The 16,414-nt window shown below is 32.7% G+C and overlaps 1 protein-coding gene across 1 annotated transcript in view; it reads right to left on the bottom strand.

Moving 5' to 3' along the window:
• The window catches only part of SYCP1 (synaptonemal complex protein 1), a 67,344-nt gene that overhangs the window by 15,722 nt on the left and 35,208 nt on the right, over positions 1–16,414 (bottom strand). Inside the window, exons 10-19 of the mRNA XM_044675524.1 lie at positions 13,814–13,884; positions 12,624–12,705; positions 11,586–11,648; positions 6,894–6,956; positions 6,670–6,732; positions 5,515–5,631; positions 4,574–4,684; positions 3,676–3,768; positions 1,801–1,875; positions 120–179 (exon numbers count right to left, since the gene is read on the bottom strand). Of these exons, the coding sequence (XP_044531459.1) occupies positions 120–179; positions 1,801–1,875; positions 3,676–3,768; positions 4,574–4,684; positions 5,515–5,631; positions 6,670–6,732; positions 6,894–6,956; positions 11,586–11,648; positions 12,624–12,705; positions 13,814–13,884 (798 nt within the window). The remainder of the gene's footprint in view (positions 1–119; positions 180–1,800; positions 1,876–3,675; positions 3,769–4,573; positions 4,685–5,514; positions 5,632–6,669; positions 6,733–6,893; positions 6,957–11,585; positions 11,649–12,623; positions 12,706–13,813; positions 13,885–16,414) is intronic.

Below are 16,414 nucleotides of genomic sequence, written 5' to 3'. Positions count from 1 at the left end.
ATTATTCTGAAAAATGGAATTGTTTCTATTATCTAAAATTTCTAGGTATTTTTCCAAAATTAGCCCTCAGAAGATTGGTCAGTTAAGAAAACAATTACGAAAATGAAATAGAATTTTACCTTATCCTTTTTCTCCTTGAGTAAGTCTCTATTCTCTTTTGCTTCTTTTAGAAGTTTTTCCTAATAAAAATATTCAAAATAAGGATTCTATTTGCAACTTTTCGGTTTAAATTATTCTGTTATTAAAATAATCAGAGAGCATTTATCAAATATCCTCATGTATATATTATATTGGAAGAATTATTTATAACCTCTAGAAATTTACAACACAATGAAAGGCAAAAATTGTTTGTTTCTATTCAAGCTAATGGCCCCACCCAGTACTGATTTTCAATAGTTATTTCTTTTCCAAAAGTTGCATATCTCAATAAATGATTCCAAAATTTTGGGAAATTAAGCCAGATAACAGGCACTACTTTTAAGCTTGGCAGTACCATATAATTATTTTTTATGTTAAAAGTCAGATCAAGGTAAAGCCCAGCTTTGCTGAACTGTTCTAATAGTTTTGGTCCTAATTTCAGTGATGGAATAAAAATTACCACACATAAAATAAAATCATTTTTATTTGCTTTTGTTAACAAGATGACACAAATAAGGAGCAGCTAGGTGACTCAGGGGATAGAGAGCCAAGGCCTAGAAATGAAGGGACTGGATTCAAATCTGAACTCGGGCATTTCCTAGCTGTGTGACTCTTGGGCAAGTCATTTAATCCCCACTGCCTAGCCCTTACCACTCTTCTGCCTTGGAACCAATAGACTATATGGATTCTAAGATGGAAGGAAGGCAAGGGTTTTTAAAAACTTCACAGAGAATATAATATTGTCTTTAGGTTAAAAGCAATATCTTCCCTGAGAAACAAATTTGGAAAAATATAGGGAGCTATTTCTCATACTCTCTTCCAGCACTAAATATTAATAACAGATAGGAGTGTGCTGGAGTCACATGAGAAAAATCTAATGTTAAATTTTCAATGTAAATATTTATGACTCAGCCAAGCTTGATTTATTGTTTTGCCAATTGTTTGTTAGATTTAAGAAGATAATGGAGAAAATGCTAATAATGGAGATGAAACTTAAAAGTGTGTCTAGCACAATTTTTCCTCTATATACATGGTTGTTAAAACATTTTATGAGAACACTGTTGATGACAGACCAAAAGATATTGCATGTAGGACTTGGGGAAAAGACAACTGGTTGACTAAATTTTCTGTTATCAATTTAAGTAAACCATTCCTTTATGGTTTAAATCAGCAGAACTATGACTAGATAACATTACTAGTTATACTTTTATGCAATCTTTTCTCCCTGAGAATTACATTGTTTTTACTTCAAGTTTTGATTCTGGGGATTTAAGAGGCAGAGTAAAACACCTCTGAATATAGCCATAATGGTTACCCTCTCCATTGTATAAAAGGAACTGTTTATTTTATTTTCATTCTATTACACAATCATTATCTGGAACATTATTTCTGAAACACAATCAGAATTAGAAGCATGCAAATGTACATACATGCACACGGGTACATATGCACGTATAACATACTTGATAGCTTATAGTATCCTTTTGATGTGTAAATTATCCTGAAGCTAATATACAATTTCCTCTGTCCCATTTACCTTTGACAGTAATGGGATTCTTTATTTCAGGATAAGACAAGTAGTGTCAAAAACAAAATCATATTAAAATGCATAGATCTTAAGATTAATCTAAAAATTCTCCCCATATGATATCATAAACTTACTTTCTCCTCAGTTTCTATTTTAAGCTGAGTCTCAACAGATGAAAGTTTGCTTTTGAGGCTAGTTACCTCAATTTCCTAAAGAAAATAGAAATAAAGATAGTTAATACTTCAACACAATATTAGTTTCAATGCAAGCAAAACCATGCAAATAAATTTCCATTTCTCACAGAAACAAGTTCATCTGAAAAAACATTAACTTTAAATTCTACATAATCAAGCTGCTAATTTACCATAATCCTGAAATCTCTTGGAGCACTAGTTTTTTGAAAATATCTGTAAAAAATGTGTGAGGCAATTAGTAATAATTCCCTATGCCTTTTTTGGGATAGAAATCTTCCCATGGCATTATTTGTTTTGCTTCTCTTTTTCCCACTACTCTATGCTATTTACATATTCTGTTGCTATCTGTTTTCTTGTTTACCCCTTTCTAATCTGCCTCCCAACTATTTATTAATCTCATGATCCAAATTCCAAAGAACTTTTATTCGTCTTTCTCACCTTTTCTGATTACTGTATCTAAATATCTCTTAAACATTATTCTTCTGTCATCTTATTCCAACTATTTTACTTTTCATTTTTTGTCTTTATTCTTTTATAAGGAGAATTTCTCAGGAATTTCTCTAATACAAGGTGAGTAACAACACTTCTGCTGTTATAATTTGAAGGACTTAAAAAAATTGTATTTGTATCTTCCAACCTAGCACAGAGAATGACACAAAGTAATTACTTAATGCTTGTTGACTTATTGATTGATTGAAAACATATCACAAGGCATTAACAACAGAGTATTGAGGAAGTAGAGACAGAGTAGAAACTATTTTTACTAGGCATATGGCAGTAAATATAAAGGGAACAAAAAATGTGGTAGTGGGAAATTGGAGGGTTGTAGGACTGAGAAGAAAAGAAAATTTGTGGATATATAGAAAAGAGCCAATAGAGAACAATAAGTAAATTCTAGAGAAGGCAGAAAGATAAGATGTGAGTTGTGAGAGAAATCAGGAGGGATAAAAACTACCAAAAATTGAGTTGAGGGACCTAATGTCAGATGCCCTGAATCTTTCTGATAAAGAATTATGATCTGATAATTTTGCAAATGTCTATAAAAAGAACCATCAGCTGAGGGAAGATGGGATGTTTTCCACATTGTACAAGATCTACAAAAGCTTCTGTGGGGAATTTTAGAGGGACCCCATGAGATATAAATGAAAGCATTAGTGAGCAACAATGGAGGCTGACCCAGTTGAGTTTCTATTTTGTAAAAGATTAAATCAGCATGGATTGTAACTGCTACTGTAGTTGCCTGTCAAAAAGCTGATGGGAGAATAAAACTTTAGGAATACATTTCCATTTCCTTAAAAAGTTATATGGATTTTTTTCTACATATTTTATCAGTTTGGGGAATGTCCATTGAAGAAACAATTTTTACCAATTCAGATCTTTAATTGGTTTGGTCTGTAACTTACAATATTAGTAAGCTGTCTAAGCAATTGAGAGGTGAAGATACACCAAATATTACAAACTCTAGTATGTATCAGAGGCAAAAACAGAAACCTATCTTCCTAACTCTGAGATCATCCATATATCCCCCCACCCTATGCTGATTTTCTTCTTCTCTTTATCTTTACCACCCTAAAATAACTGACAACTCCATAGAACTACTAGGCAATTCAGTAATACTAGCTAAATAAATAAAAACAATAAAGAAGCAGTAAAAAAAAATTTATAGAAGTGCATGGCTATAGGAAGCCATGATAAGAGAATCATGTAGACTTTGAAAAATTATAATTTAACCATAACTTAACCAAACTTTTCTCTTTTCAAATGAGTGTTGACAGAATTAAACATAGTATTTGTCTTTTGTTTTAAAGAGCTCACCAAAGATGTCTTTTTCAATGACTGCTCTTGCTCTTTGTTCTTATACAGTCCTAATTCTGTGTCTCTTTCTTCAACTATTTTATCATATTGGTCCTATATAAAACAGAAAGTCATAAAATCTTTAAAAATATCAAAATCAAATACATTTTTCTTATAAGGCCTTATACACCAAATGGATGCTAACTAACATTTGTAGAACATGTTATTTTAAAATCTCATTGAGATATATATATACATATATATGAATATATGTAGATTGTCTTTAAGTTATATAATTCAGAGATTTCCAGTTTATATGGTTGCCATATTGCCAATCCAAGATATACTGAAGAGTCATGGCCTAATCATACTGAAACTGAAAAAAATTAAGGACAAAAAATTACTTTTATTTGTGAACAAAGAACTTCAACAATTAAAAGATGTGTTCAGAATTAGAACAGTATTCATATTGTTGCATATCAAGTTACATTTTTAAGCAAGAATGGGCAAGTTAGACCTAAAAAACTTTTGAGTTCTTACAAAATAACCGAATTAACTTTTTTTTAAAACCCTTACCTTCCATCTTGGAATCAAAATTGTGTATTGGTTCCAAGGCAGAAGATCGGTAAAGGCTAGGCAATGGGGGTCAAGTGACTTGCCCAGGGACACACAGTGTCTGCGACCAGATTTGAACCTAGGATCTCCCATCTCTAGCCCTAGCTCTCAATCCACTGAGCTACCCAGCTGCCCCCTAAATTAACTTTTTTAAAAAAATGATTGACAGAAAGTGTTGCCCAAGTAAGGCAACGATTGCATAGACATAATTTTTTCTTACAGGTATGCTCACTCTTTTTAATTTTAAACATATATGTCAAAAGACAAATTTGAAATCTATGTCAACAAAAATTTAAAAAATTACCTTATGTTTTTCCATAAGTGCTACCATTTCAGTAATTTTATGCTGACATCTTAAATCAATTTCTTTTTGTAATTTTATAGCTTCATCAGCTATTGTCTTTGCTTTTTCAACCTATCAGTTAAAAAGTATAATGAAAATAAAATGCATAAGCAATAGATTAATTTTAACAAATCCACACAATAAAATATATGTTCTATTTTCTATACCACAAATCTAAATTTCAGGCAATTGAAACGATTAGAAAATTCACTAGCTTTGCTCTATTTGCATTTTTATTATGTTGAATCCTTTGCTTGAGCTAGTTTTTACTTTTATTAGTTATTATTGCATAAGTAAACTAGTTTTTACTTTCATTAGTTATTATTGCTTAAGTAAACAATTGTGTAAACATTTCATTATTCCAAATGAACAAGATTCATAGGTTTATCGATATTTTCTACATCACATTAAGTTATAGAGTTGATAACAATGTTTCATAAATGAATTATAAATAGAAATTATTTCATGAATTTTCTAATGGTCCTTCAAGATACACAGTAGCTTTTATTTAGTCACTAGTCACTAAATATGTTATTATGCACACATAAGTTTAAAATTGGTCTTATGTTTTATATTTTGAATTTACACTAGGTTTTTTGAAAAAAACACTCTCACTTGTTATAAGTAGGGTACTCTAAGAACAGCACTTTGAGAAATAAATAACTCCTACACAAAAATCTGGGTATAGAAAAATAGCAACTACACTTTAAATGGCTATAAAACTATCATTTAACATCCCTAGGGAATTATATCTTATATAAATTTCACACCAAAAGTAGAATTTATTTCTATAATCATTGTTTCTCAGATTTATTAAGAATATTGAATCCTTTCCTTTTGCAAACAGGAAGAAATTACATCATCTTCAGATATATATTTTTCACACATTTAGTCTTTCCTACCTCTCGCAAAAGATTTTCTTCTAATATATTTTTGTTATCAGTTTCTTTTTGGTAGTTGTCAGTCATTTCTTCAAATCTTTTGTTAGCATCATCTAGTTCTAATTCTAATTTATTTACCTTTTAACGAGAAAAAAACAATATTTTCATTGATAAGTGCTATGCTTTCTTTGGTGATAGTCCACATTTATTTTTTGCGTTGATGAATTTTGTATTAATATTAACTAACAGATGATTGATGAGATTTTTCCAGCTTTAATATTCTAAGGAAACTATTAGAATTTCATTTCCTCCAAAATATTATATTTCTCATAGCCTATGTGTTTATCCGAGCAATTATTTATTTTCCTTTGTTTTAAAAATGCACCTATGATGATGGTACCATAGAATTTGTTACTCAATTTCAGCTTAATAGAATTCAACATTTCATAATTAGAATAAATAACAATTCTAATTTGAAAGGGACAATCTGTGATTTAATGAAAAAGGGAACTCTAAATGGTCTTAATTTGCTATTGTCAATAAATATTCATTGCTTTACTGATACAAATTATTTTGTGTACATTATCTCTTTTGATGTTCATAATACTGGCAGGTACTCATTTTATAGGGGAGGAAAATGATCCTCAAAAAAGTTAAGAGATTTTCCCAAGGCCACACAAAAAAATTACAAAGTTGAACCAGAACTATACGCTCAGTACTTTCTCATTTATTTGTCAAATTCCCATACCTTGTTCAAATTATGTCAGTCATCTATATAAAACCTTAACATAATAACTATTATTTTGTTTTCTGAAAGATATAACATATTACAATTTAAAGAATTCATTTCCTTAGTTCCAAAACATAATTCTCTATGACAAGAGGCAACAATATGAAATGTTGGTTAGATATGTGATTTCATCGATATAGTAAAGCTCTGGTGTAGAAAATTCTCTTCACTGAAGTAGATCAAGAATCCTCCATAGCCAAAAGTTTGATATAGTTATCTGTAGTACTACTGAAAGAATAAAGCAATTTGTCTGTGGTCAGAAACATAGTACTTGAATCTAAGTTTCCTGATTTCAAAGTTGTTTATATATTACATCAAATAAATAAAAAATGTTTGTTATTTTACAAAATAAAAATGTAAAATCATAATATGAAAACTCCAAATACCTTTATCTCGTAGGTATTCAACTGTTTATTCTCTGCTATACTTTTCTTTTTTAAAGCTTTATTCTGTAAAATGATTTTTTAAAATTAAAAAGTCACAATTATTATTGTTGAACACTGACACATTTTATTTATATAAGAATAATGGAAAATAAAATATTATTGCTTTAAAAATTGCTATTGTCACAATATTTTTTATTTCTAAATTGCTGGTAAATTGAACATACCTCTTGTTGCAGTTCTTCAAAGGATTTGTTTTTATTTTCCATTTGTTTTTTTAAATTGTTAAACTAAAAATAAAAAAAAATACATTTTGTAGTTATTTCCTACCTTTATTGTGAGTCTAGGCAATCACTTTATTTTGGCTTTCATACTCAATACATTGCTTTAAAGAGACCTTTTTTAAAAAATGCGAACAAGCAAGCTTTATTGCAGGGACATGCTCACAAGTGAGACTGGCAGTTTTTATTTTTTCTTCCTTTTATTTTTTTTTAAACCCTTACCTTCTGTCTTGGAGTCAACACTGTGTATTGGCTCCAAGGCAGAAGAGTGGTAAGGGTAGGCAATGGGTTCAAGTGACTTGCCCAGGGTCACACAGCTGGGAAGTGTCTGAGGCCACATTTGAACCCAGGACCTCTTGTCTCTAGGCCTGGCTCTCAATCCACTGAGCTACCCAGCTGCCCCCAAGACTGGCAGTTTTTAAAGCCTTCACTGCTTAAAAAATCCTTCTTAAAGAATTCAGTCAGATAACGTGAAAAATTTCAAACATCAGCTTTATAAGTTCTAGATAAGGGAGGATGCATTGAGGGACTTATAGAGTACTTTAGAATTAACAGGGTAATATGGTGATCAAGAAACCTGATGAGATCTCAAGCTGCTTTAAAACAAAGTTTTTTAGTATGTGGAGGTGATAATCCCTTAGTCATACTGTATTCATTTTGGGGCTTCATTATTTTAGGAAAGACATTGATTAGGTGAAGAGCACCCAGAGAATGGCAACAAAAACAATGAAAGACTAAGTTCTTATTACATTCTGAATGTAGTTCTCATTACAACTGAACATACAAGTTCAGTTGAAGGAATGGGAGCTAGTTACTTTGGAGAGCACTTTGGGGCAAGGGGACTATCAACATGACAATGAAGTTCAGTTATTTGAGGGGTTGTTATATGAAAAAGAATCAGATTTATTTTGTTTAGCTGCAGAGGACAGGTCCAGAAGCAATAGGTAGGAGTTCCAAAGAAGAAAATTTATGTTTTATGTAAGGAAAAACCTAACAATTAGAATAGTTTTAAAGTAGAATAGGCTACCTTTGAAGTAGATGAACTCCCCCTCAGAAGATCTCTTCAAAGAAAGGCTAAATGACTACTTGTTGAGGATGATACATATGAATTTTAAGGAAGTAGAAATGGCACTAAGGAATACAAAGTTGGGAATTATAGCTGGACTAAATCAATTGTACACAGAAAAGATTTATGCTGAAGTTAAACAATTTTGAGGATTATGAGGGGTAGATTCTTAAGATATCTGAAAGGAGAGTTGATACCAAATCCTTGGGGGAAATTATGGACTTTTATTATTAGATAAAAAAGCAAATAAGAAAATAATTACTATCATTTCATATGCCTTATATCCCATTTCTATAATTTTTATACAGTATGTAAACATTAAGGGTATCCTTGAGGAAGGTAGGAAAGGGAAACAGGTAGACTTTCATATCCTATATTCTACAATAGAGCACATCTTTACAGACACAGAGGTTGAGAGATCCTATGAGATCTATAATCTCATGCTAAAGAGTTCTGCCTGCCTATCTACACATTAAAACAAAAATGCCTCTTCATTAACCTATGTTATGAAGTTGTCAGATAAACTCTTAGAACTGACCCATTTTAGAGAGTGTACATAGATAATAAGCAGAGGCAAGACTAGATGAGGAGACAGAATTGAAATTCTTCAGTACATTTAATAACCTCAAGCTTCTCCCTAAAACAAAGGCCCATGTTTACAACATAAATATTTTTTTCCAGAAATTGAGAATGGCTTCAAGTCATGAAACTCCATAATTCCTGAAGAATTAAAAATCATGAGTTACCCAACTAGAAATGGGAAAGTTCATGGTGGGTGAAAATATGTTTCAAAACATAGTGAAGAAAAAAAACTTATAAAAGAAACATCATAAAGTAGGTTATCAGAGAGAGATATGTGACAAGAAAAAGAGGTGGGCCATTCATGCAGCAAGAAAAAGGAATAGCTTAATGACTTTGCCCATATGCTACATTGGCATCCATATAGTATCAAGAGATTTAGAGGAAAACTCAACATATTGTGTAGACCTTTTGTGGAAGATTTTGAGGATAAAGACAAGAATTATACAAAGTCAGAAATCATTAATAAATTACAGTCTTCTCCATCAGTAAAAGCATAGATCCTTTGAAATGCCAATGGAGTACTTGAGCTATCACTAAATGTATATTTAGATTATTCCTCAAGGATCTATTTCTTTTTATGGTATACATGTCCTTGTTGATGTATTTTATGCAACTTTTCACATACAATTCACATTGCATTACTGACAATATGATACAATTACTTAAACCTATACATTTGCAATTTTGATCATTTAGAGCAGGGGTCGGCAAGCTTTTTGGAGTTGAGAGCCATAAACGCCACATTTTTTAAAATGTAATTTCGTGAGAGCCCTACAGTGCTCACAGTGCACGCTCCTGTAACAGCACCTGAAAAAAAATGGACTTTATGGCTCCTGCAGAAAGAGCCATATCTGGCCCTCAAAAGAGCCATACATTGCCAACCCCTGATTTAGAGAATAACAGTGTTAAAAGAATGTACTTTAAAAAACTACTTGGTTGATTATTGAAAGCAATATACAAATTCCAAAATGTAATCAAGCCTGAGCTATTGAATTCTGGAATCAGCTTATTATTTTAATAGTGCTTCTCCAAGATAGATAGTTATATATGTATATAAAACATACATACATTTGAATATATAATCAATATATATATGCGCATGTGTGATATATTGTTCAGCCATTTTAGCATGTGAAACTCTTCATGATCCCAAAAGATACTAGAGTGGTTTTGCCATTTCCTTCTCCAGCTCATTTTACAGATGAGAAAACTGAGGCAAAGAGGATCAAATGACTTGTCCAGGGACACACTGCTAGTACATATCTGAGGCTAAATATGAACTCACAAAGATAAGTCTACTTGACTCTTAGCCCAGCACTCTATCCAATGCACCACCTAGCTTTCCCATATAGATATTTTGTTTGTAATAGGTATTATATTACATATATGTATACATATGTGTATGTATCCATACTAATTACTAAGTCAGTGGGCTGTCTTGTTGGTATAGTATGTGCAATATGTTTTTTAAATTAATATAACTTTTCTAATATGATTACTTAGGCTGCAAAGTCAGTAATTACTGTGAATTTCACTAAGGGGTGGTTGTAGTAGTCTGTGTTTCATAAAATTAGTACACTTCCCTCAAAAAAAATTGGGTGAATGCTACCATTAATAGGGGCTCCTGTTTGGACACTATGCAGACTATCACACTGGCGAACATGTTAGACAAGCCTATGTCTCCTTGTTTTATATTTTACTTTTTGTTGATAAATTATAGATTAACAAAATTATTCTCATAGTCATATGAATAAAAGAATATTGCATTTAAGATTTTTAACATATATGTTAGAGAGACAAAGGCTTAAAGAGAATCTTCAAGGCTACCTAGGAAAAAATGTTTTTAATATATCAACAAACCATAGCCACTTTATATTCTTTTCAACTCAGTTTAATTTGTGACAATGAAGATGTGGACTACTATAGATTATCTGCAAAAGCCTGCCTATTCAACTCTCATGTTTTCTTATGATACCTTCAAGGTATTCTAAGACCTTCATAGATTTTAAAGATATAAAAGTAGCATATGGGTCAGTAACTGTTGATGTCTTGTCACCTTTTAAAAAAAAAAAGATGAAAGTAACATATGTGATACTTTTCCATTCTTTGGAGTTTCCTCCCCCCTCTTGAAAAATCAGTGAATTTTCAGATGTTTTTAAAATGTTAGAGAGAAAGAGAATAAGCATTTGGTAAATGCTTGCTTAGTGAAATGCACTGTGCTAATTGATAGGGATAAAAATTTAAAGAAAGCATGATAAAAGAATGAAAAAAGCATGATAAAGAAAGCAAGATAAAAATTTAAAGAAAACCCTGAGCTCAAGGTACTTAGACCACACAAAAGAGGGTGCATAAAAATGGTGGGCAAGGGAGGAGAAGGTTTTTATATAGTGACATGGTTGAGAAGACTGCAGAAAGTTTCAAGGAAACTTGATTCCTCACAAGATAGGGCAAATGGTTCACCTATCAAAGCAGAGAGCCAGAAGAGGAATTCAAATGTAGAACATCTAAGAGTAGAGCTATGCAAAGAGACTAAGATGACATAGCTATTTTTTAATACCCATTCTGCAACTTAGGGATTTTGACTAAGCTAAATGAGTTTTGCTGTGTTCATTTTTCTTTGATATAAAAATCCATAGAATTGTATTTTTTTAATATCTCAGTCTTTTATGGCATAAAGTCTGCAATGGATTTTCTTTCAGAATTATTCAGAGTAATCTTGTGGAGTAAAATATACTCTAGGTCTTAGTCCCTTTAATTTGGCAGAAAATATCATCATGGAAGCACAAGCTCCTCTGCCTCTGATTCATCATTTGGTTCAGCAGATTTGAAATATCATCTTTTGTCCCATACAATAATTATTCTTCAAAATAGCACTTTTATTTTCAATTATCTTGCACAAATATTTAGTGGAATAATCAGTTCATGGAAAGATTTAAAACCTTATAAAGACAATAAATTCTACTCTCCAAAATGTATAATTTTGATCATACCTTGTTTTCTAATATCTTTATTTGCTTATCCTTTTTCAAAATTTCACTTTCATTGTTTCTGGCCTGAAAAAATGTTTAAAATGTTATTTAATTATGAACATGCTCATTTTAGTAAAAGGCTTTTTTTTTTCTATTTGCAATTTCTGCCTTCTAGTTTATATAAAATTAGTTCAATATCATTATACTTTATTTCAACCACTTTCCATTTTGTATTTGTATCCTTCTTTAAAAAAGTCTTCCCTCGAGTTTGTTCATGTTTCTTTGGTAAATTACCTTTCTCTTAGTTTTATATTATTTTATATAATTTATAGAAAATTTATATAATTTATATATATTTTCAACCATCCAGAAAAACTGTGCTCATAAAATCACAAATGCTGTGTGAAAGAAAAACCACTTTTTTATTATTAGGATAATGAATCTCTCATTATTATATGTTTATAGTATTATTCTGATGTTGTAAAATTGTAATAATGGGATATGGGAAACATACTCTTCTAAGAAGACCTCTAAAGGATAAATTATGTCAGAAAACCTAGAAAGGGAAGCTGAACAGAAATCAAATATTAGGTTCAAAATCTGTCAGCCGATTAGTGAGAAGAGATAGAAATGACCAATCTAATCTGGATTTGTAAAGTGACACAAAATAATCAACCATAGCAGAGAAACACGTGTTCCCAGGAATAATCTTTTGCAGTAATATAGTTAGTAATTGCAGGTGAAAAAGAAGAAAAATATGGGTTTCCTTAATTCTCTGAGAAAGTACAGAATAAGTTTCCTGACTATCAAAGGGTTCAGATTCCAGTCTTTTGTTAGTTTGAATAAAACCTATCCTCTGTCACATAAACTTTTCAGCTTGAATGTTTGCAAGGGAGCTAAAAGTCCCTGAGACAAATCTTGATATTCCTAATGTAAACTCTGCCTTGAGGCATTAATCACAGATATTATTACTGAAAAAGGCTGTCAAAGTGGGCCCAATCTGTCATGTCATACATAGGCTAGGCACCAACTGACAAAGGCATTATAAATATAACATACATTTTCTTCACTCTCATTCAATTTACTTTCAACTTCTTCACTTTTCTGTTTTAACTCTTCTTTTACAGCATCCAGTTCCTCCCTGTAAGAAATAAAAAAAGAAGGTAACATTGCAATTGGAATTTTTTTTAATTTTACTACCTTAATAGTGTCCTTTACTTTTGCTTTTATTTTTTGCCTGAAAATCAGGCTTGATGGGAAATTTTACTTTACCTATATTTTAAACAAGATTACATTAATTTTTTCTTCTCCTAACTCTCAAAATGAAAAGTTTTGTCAAAAAATTTTTCCAGGAAATGAACATTGGTTTCTAGCTAAAGAAATGAACATCATTTTCTCTTATTATTTTCATTCATTTTAATTTTTATTTTTAAAACATCATTACATTTCATAATTTCCTAGGAATGGATTAGTATTGGTTACTAGTGCTTTTCAATAAACATGTCTGTTGAAAGTAATGTTACTGACAGAAAGATGTATTGTTTCTAAATCAAAACAAGTTGTAGTGGGCAACTATCCTTTCCCGTATAGTCCTACTCTTCTGCCTTAGAATAGATACTTAATATTGATTCTAAGATAGAAGGTAAGGGTTTTAAAAATAAAACAAAATAAGTAATATTGGAGTTTTCATTCTCAATATACTTAAGCTATATCGGAAAGTTTTAGGGTTTCCATAAGCCTCATTTTGAAAAGGATTAGAATGATGCAGATGCTTTAAAAACAACCTATGTGGCTATATGTCTAAGGTCATAATCATTCTTGCAAAAAGAACAAAACAAATAGGCAAATGCCTTTTTTTGAAGATGTTTCTATGAAAATTAATGGGCTCCTGAATGACAGCAAAGCATAAGGTCTCACAAGTAGATCCTACTATCTGGAAAGTCTCTGAATACAAGACTAGTGGTTGATGTTAATACAAGAACCAACCTAGCTAAGTGGGGTTAATCACTGAAAGATTGGCCACTGGGTAATTTTTTTTTTTTTTTTGGACCATAGAAAATCATTGAATTGTCTATGTTAAGACACGAAGGGGTCATATTCTGCATAGGTGGAAGAAGAACTAATGCCAATGAAATATCTCACATACAATAAATATGAACTAAATACAATAAACTAACAGAAAACTCAATACATTGAAAGGTAACAATAACATAATTGACCGAAAATACTTAGCCACTCATTTTCCTTGCCTCAATAGGGTTTTTGTTTCTTCTAGATTTTCAATTTGCTTCATCATCTTTTCTTCTTGCTTTTTGTTATCCTAAAAAATAAATAATTTATGTTATCCAGATTATTTTACATATTTAAATATAAAAGTTTAAAAATTAATATTAAAATCACTCTTACTTGGTGCCAAACCCATAAAATCAAGGTCCATTAATCTTCCTTTTTAACTTTTCCACAATCCTGCTAACCTCCCCAACACAAATTTACTGAAATCTTATCCATCTGTTGAAATATTGCCCATCCCTCAAGATCCAGTTCAAATGCTAATCCATAGCAATTTAGCTGGAAAATAGAAAAGTCAAGGAAAAAAGACAAAAACTCCAAAGGCTTGGTGGTGCTAAATTTTAAAGAGTCCCTAAAACACTTCCGGGTTAAGATGGCGGCAGAGTAAGAAGCAGCTCTTAACCTCTCCTGACCGAAACACACAAAACTCCTCAAGGGGACATAAAAACAAGTCCAGACGAACGGAGGAACCCCACAACAGGGGACAGCGTGGAAGGTACGTGGAATCGAGACAGTTCCAGGCTAAAAAGGGCTCTCACTCAATCGCAGGCTGAGCAACCGCCCCACCCCCACCCCCTCCACACTCACCTATAGCTCCGAACCCAGCTAAAAAGAAATAGAGCAAGTTTGGGGCACCCATCGAGTCATCAGCAGCTCCGGGACCTGTTCCTGAGAGCAGCAAGACTTAGGACCCCATTAAGTCAAGAACGCACGCGAAATCTGAGCGCGCGGGAGCAGAGAGTGGACGCTGGGCGCGCGCCCGCTGAGCAGAGGCGTGGGTGCTGGCTGAGCAGAGGCGTGGGTGGAGGCAAACAGCCAGGAACTAAAGCCTAAGTGGGGAACCAGTGCAGACGGGTATACGACTGTGGAAGCAGCGCCCTGAGACTTGTAAAGAAACCTCCAGCAGAGGATCAAGCAAGAGGGCCCACCAGGGGGCTTGACCTTGGAAAAAACTAGAACTCAGACCTCAGGAGCCAATAGATCTCAGACAGACACAGAGAGCGAGGATAAACCTGAGAAGCTGCTGGGCTAATGATGGCTAATCAGTTACAGGAAATTCAGAAGAGAAAGAATAATAACAAAAAAAAGAAGTCTTTAACACTCGACAGCTTCTACACAGAGAAAATCCAGACAACCGAGCAAACAGAGGAGGAGAACAAACAACCATCCAGACCCTCCCCAAATAAGGAAAACTCCTCACAAGCTATGGAAGAGTTCAAATCTGAGATTCTGAGGAAAATGGAAGAGATCTGGCAAGAAAATAACAGCTTAAAAGGTAGAATCTTGCAACTGGAAAGCGAGGCTCAGAAACCAAATGAACTGATAAGCAAATTGAACACAAGAAATGACCAGATTGAAAAGGAATACCAGAAGATTATGGCCGAAAACAAGAAGATTATGGCCGAAAACCAAAAGATTATGGCCGATTACCAGAAGATTATGGCCGAAAACCAAAAGATTATAGCCGAAAATCAATCCCTAAAGGCTAGAATTGAGCAAGTAGAAACTAATGATCTCTCAAGACAACAAGAACAAATAAAACAAAGCCAAAAGACTGAAAAAATAGAAGGAAACATGAAATATCTCAATGAGAGAGTGACAGACCAAGAAAACCGGTCTAGAAGAGACAATTTGAGAATAATTGGTCTTCCAGAAAAACCAGAAATTAATAAAAACCTGGACTCTATACTAACAGAAATAATTCAGCAAAATTGCCCTGAAGTCCTACAACAAGAGGGCAATATAGACATTGAAAGGATTCATAGAACACCTGCGGCATTCGATCAAGAAAGGAAAACACCAAGAAACATCATTGCAAAATTCAAGAGTTTCCAAGCAAAAGAAAAAATCTTACAAGAAGCCAGAAAGAAACAATTCAAATATCAAGGAGCAACAATCAGGATCACACAGGATCTGGCAGCCTCAACACTAAAAGACCGCAAGGCGTGGAATACAATATTCAGAAAGGCAAGAGAGCTGGGCCTGCAACCACAGATCAACTACCCATCAAAATTGACTATATATTTCCAAGGGAAAGTATGGGCATTCAACAAAATTGAAGAATTCCAGGTATTTGCACAGAAAAGACCGGGGCTAAATGGAAAGTTTGATATCCAACCACAAAAATCGAGAGAAACCTGAAAAGGTAAATAAGATACAGAGGGGAAAGAAAGAAAACTTATAATTTTTAAATTTGCCTTTTTAAGGGCCTCAGTGAGATCTAATTATCTGTATTCCTTTGTAGAGAAATGTTATGTTTAATTCTCTGTAGTGAACTCTATTCACTATTATAATATTCACTATTATAGTAATCAGAAGAATAATTAACAGGGTGAGGGTGGAACACTAAATAATCTAAGATGGCATGGGGGATGGGAAAGAGGGGGAGAATAGCATGGGACACCAAGAGAAACTTGAGCAAATAAGAAAATAGAATATTCTATTACACACAAAGAGGGCATGGGAGAGAGAGGGGACAAATACTATTATAAGAAGGAGAGGAAGAGAGCATAAAGAGGTAATAATCAAACCTTACTCTCAGTGTAATCAACCCGGAGAGG

Source organism: Gracilinanus agilis, chromosome 4 (genome assembly GCF_016433145.1).
Source record: "Gracilinanus agilis isolate LMUSP501 chromosome 4, AgileGrace, whole genome shotgun sequence".
Classification (NCBI taxonomy): domain Eukaryota; kingdom Metazoa; phylum Chordata; class Mammalia; order Didelphimorphia; family Didelphidae; genus Gracilinanus; species Gracilinanus agilis.
Note: the sequence above shows the minus strand (reverse complement) of the source record. Positions and strands in the feature narration are given on the sequence as shown.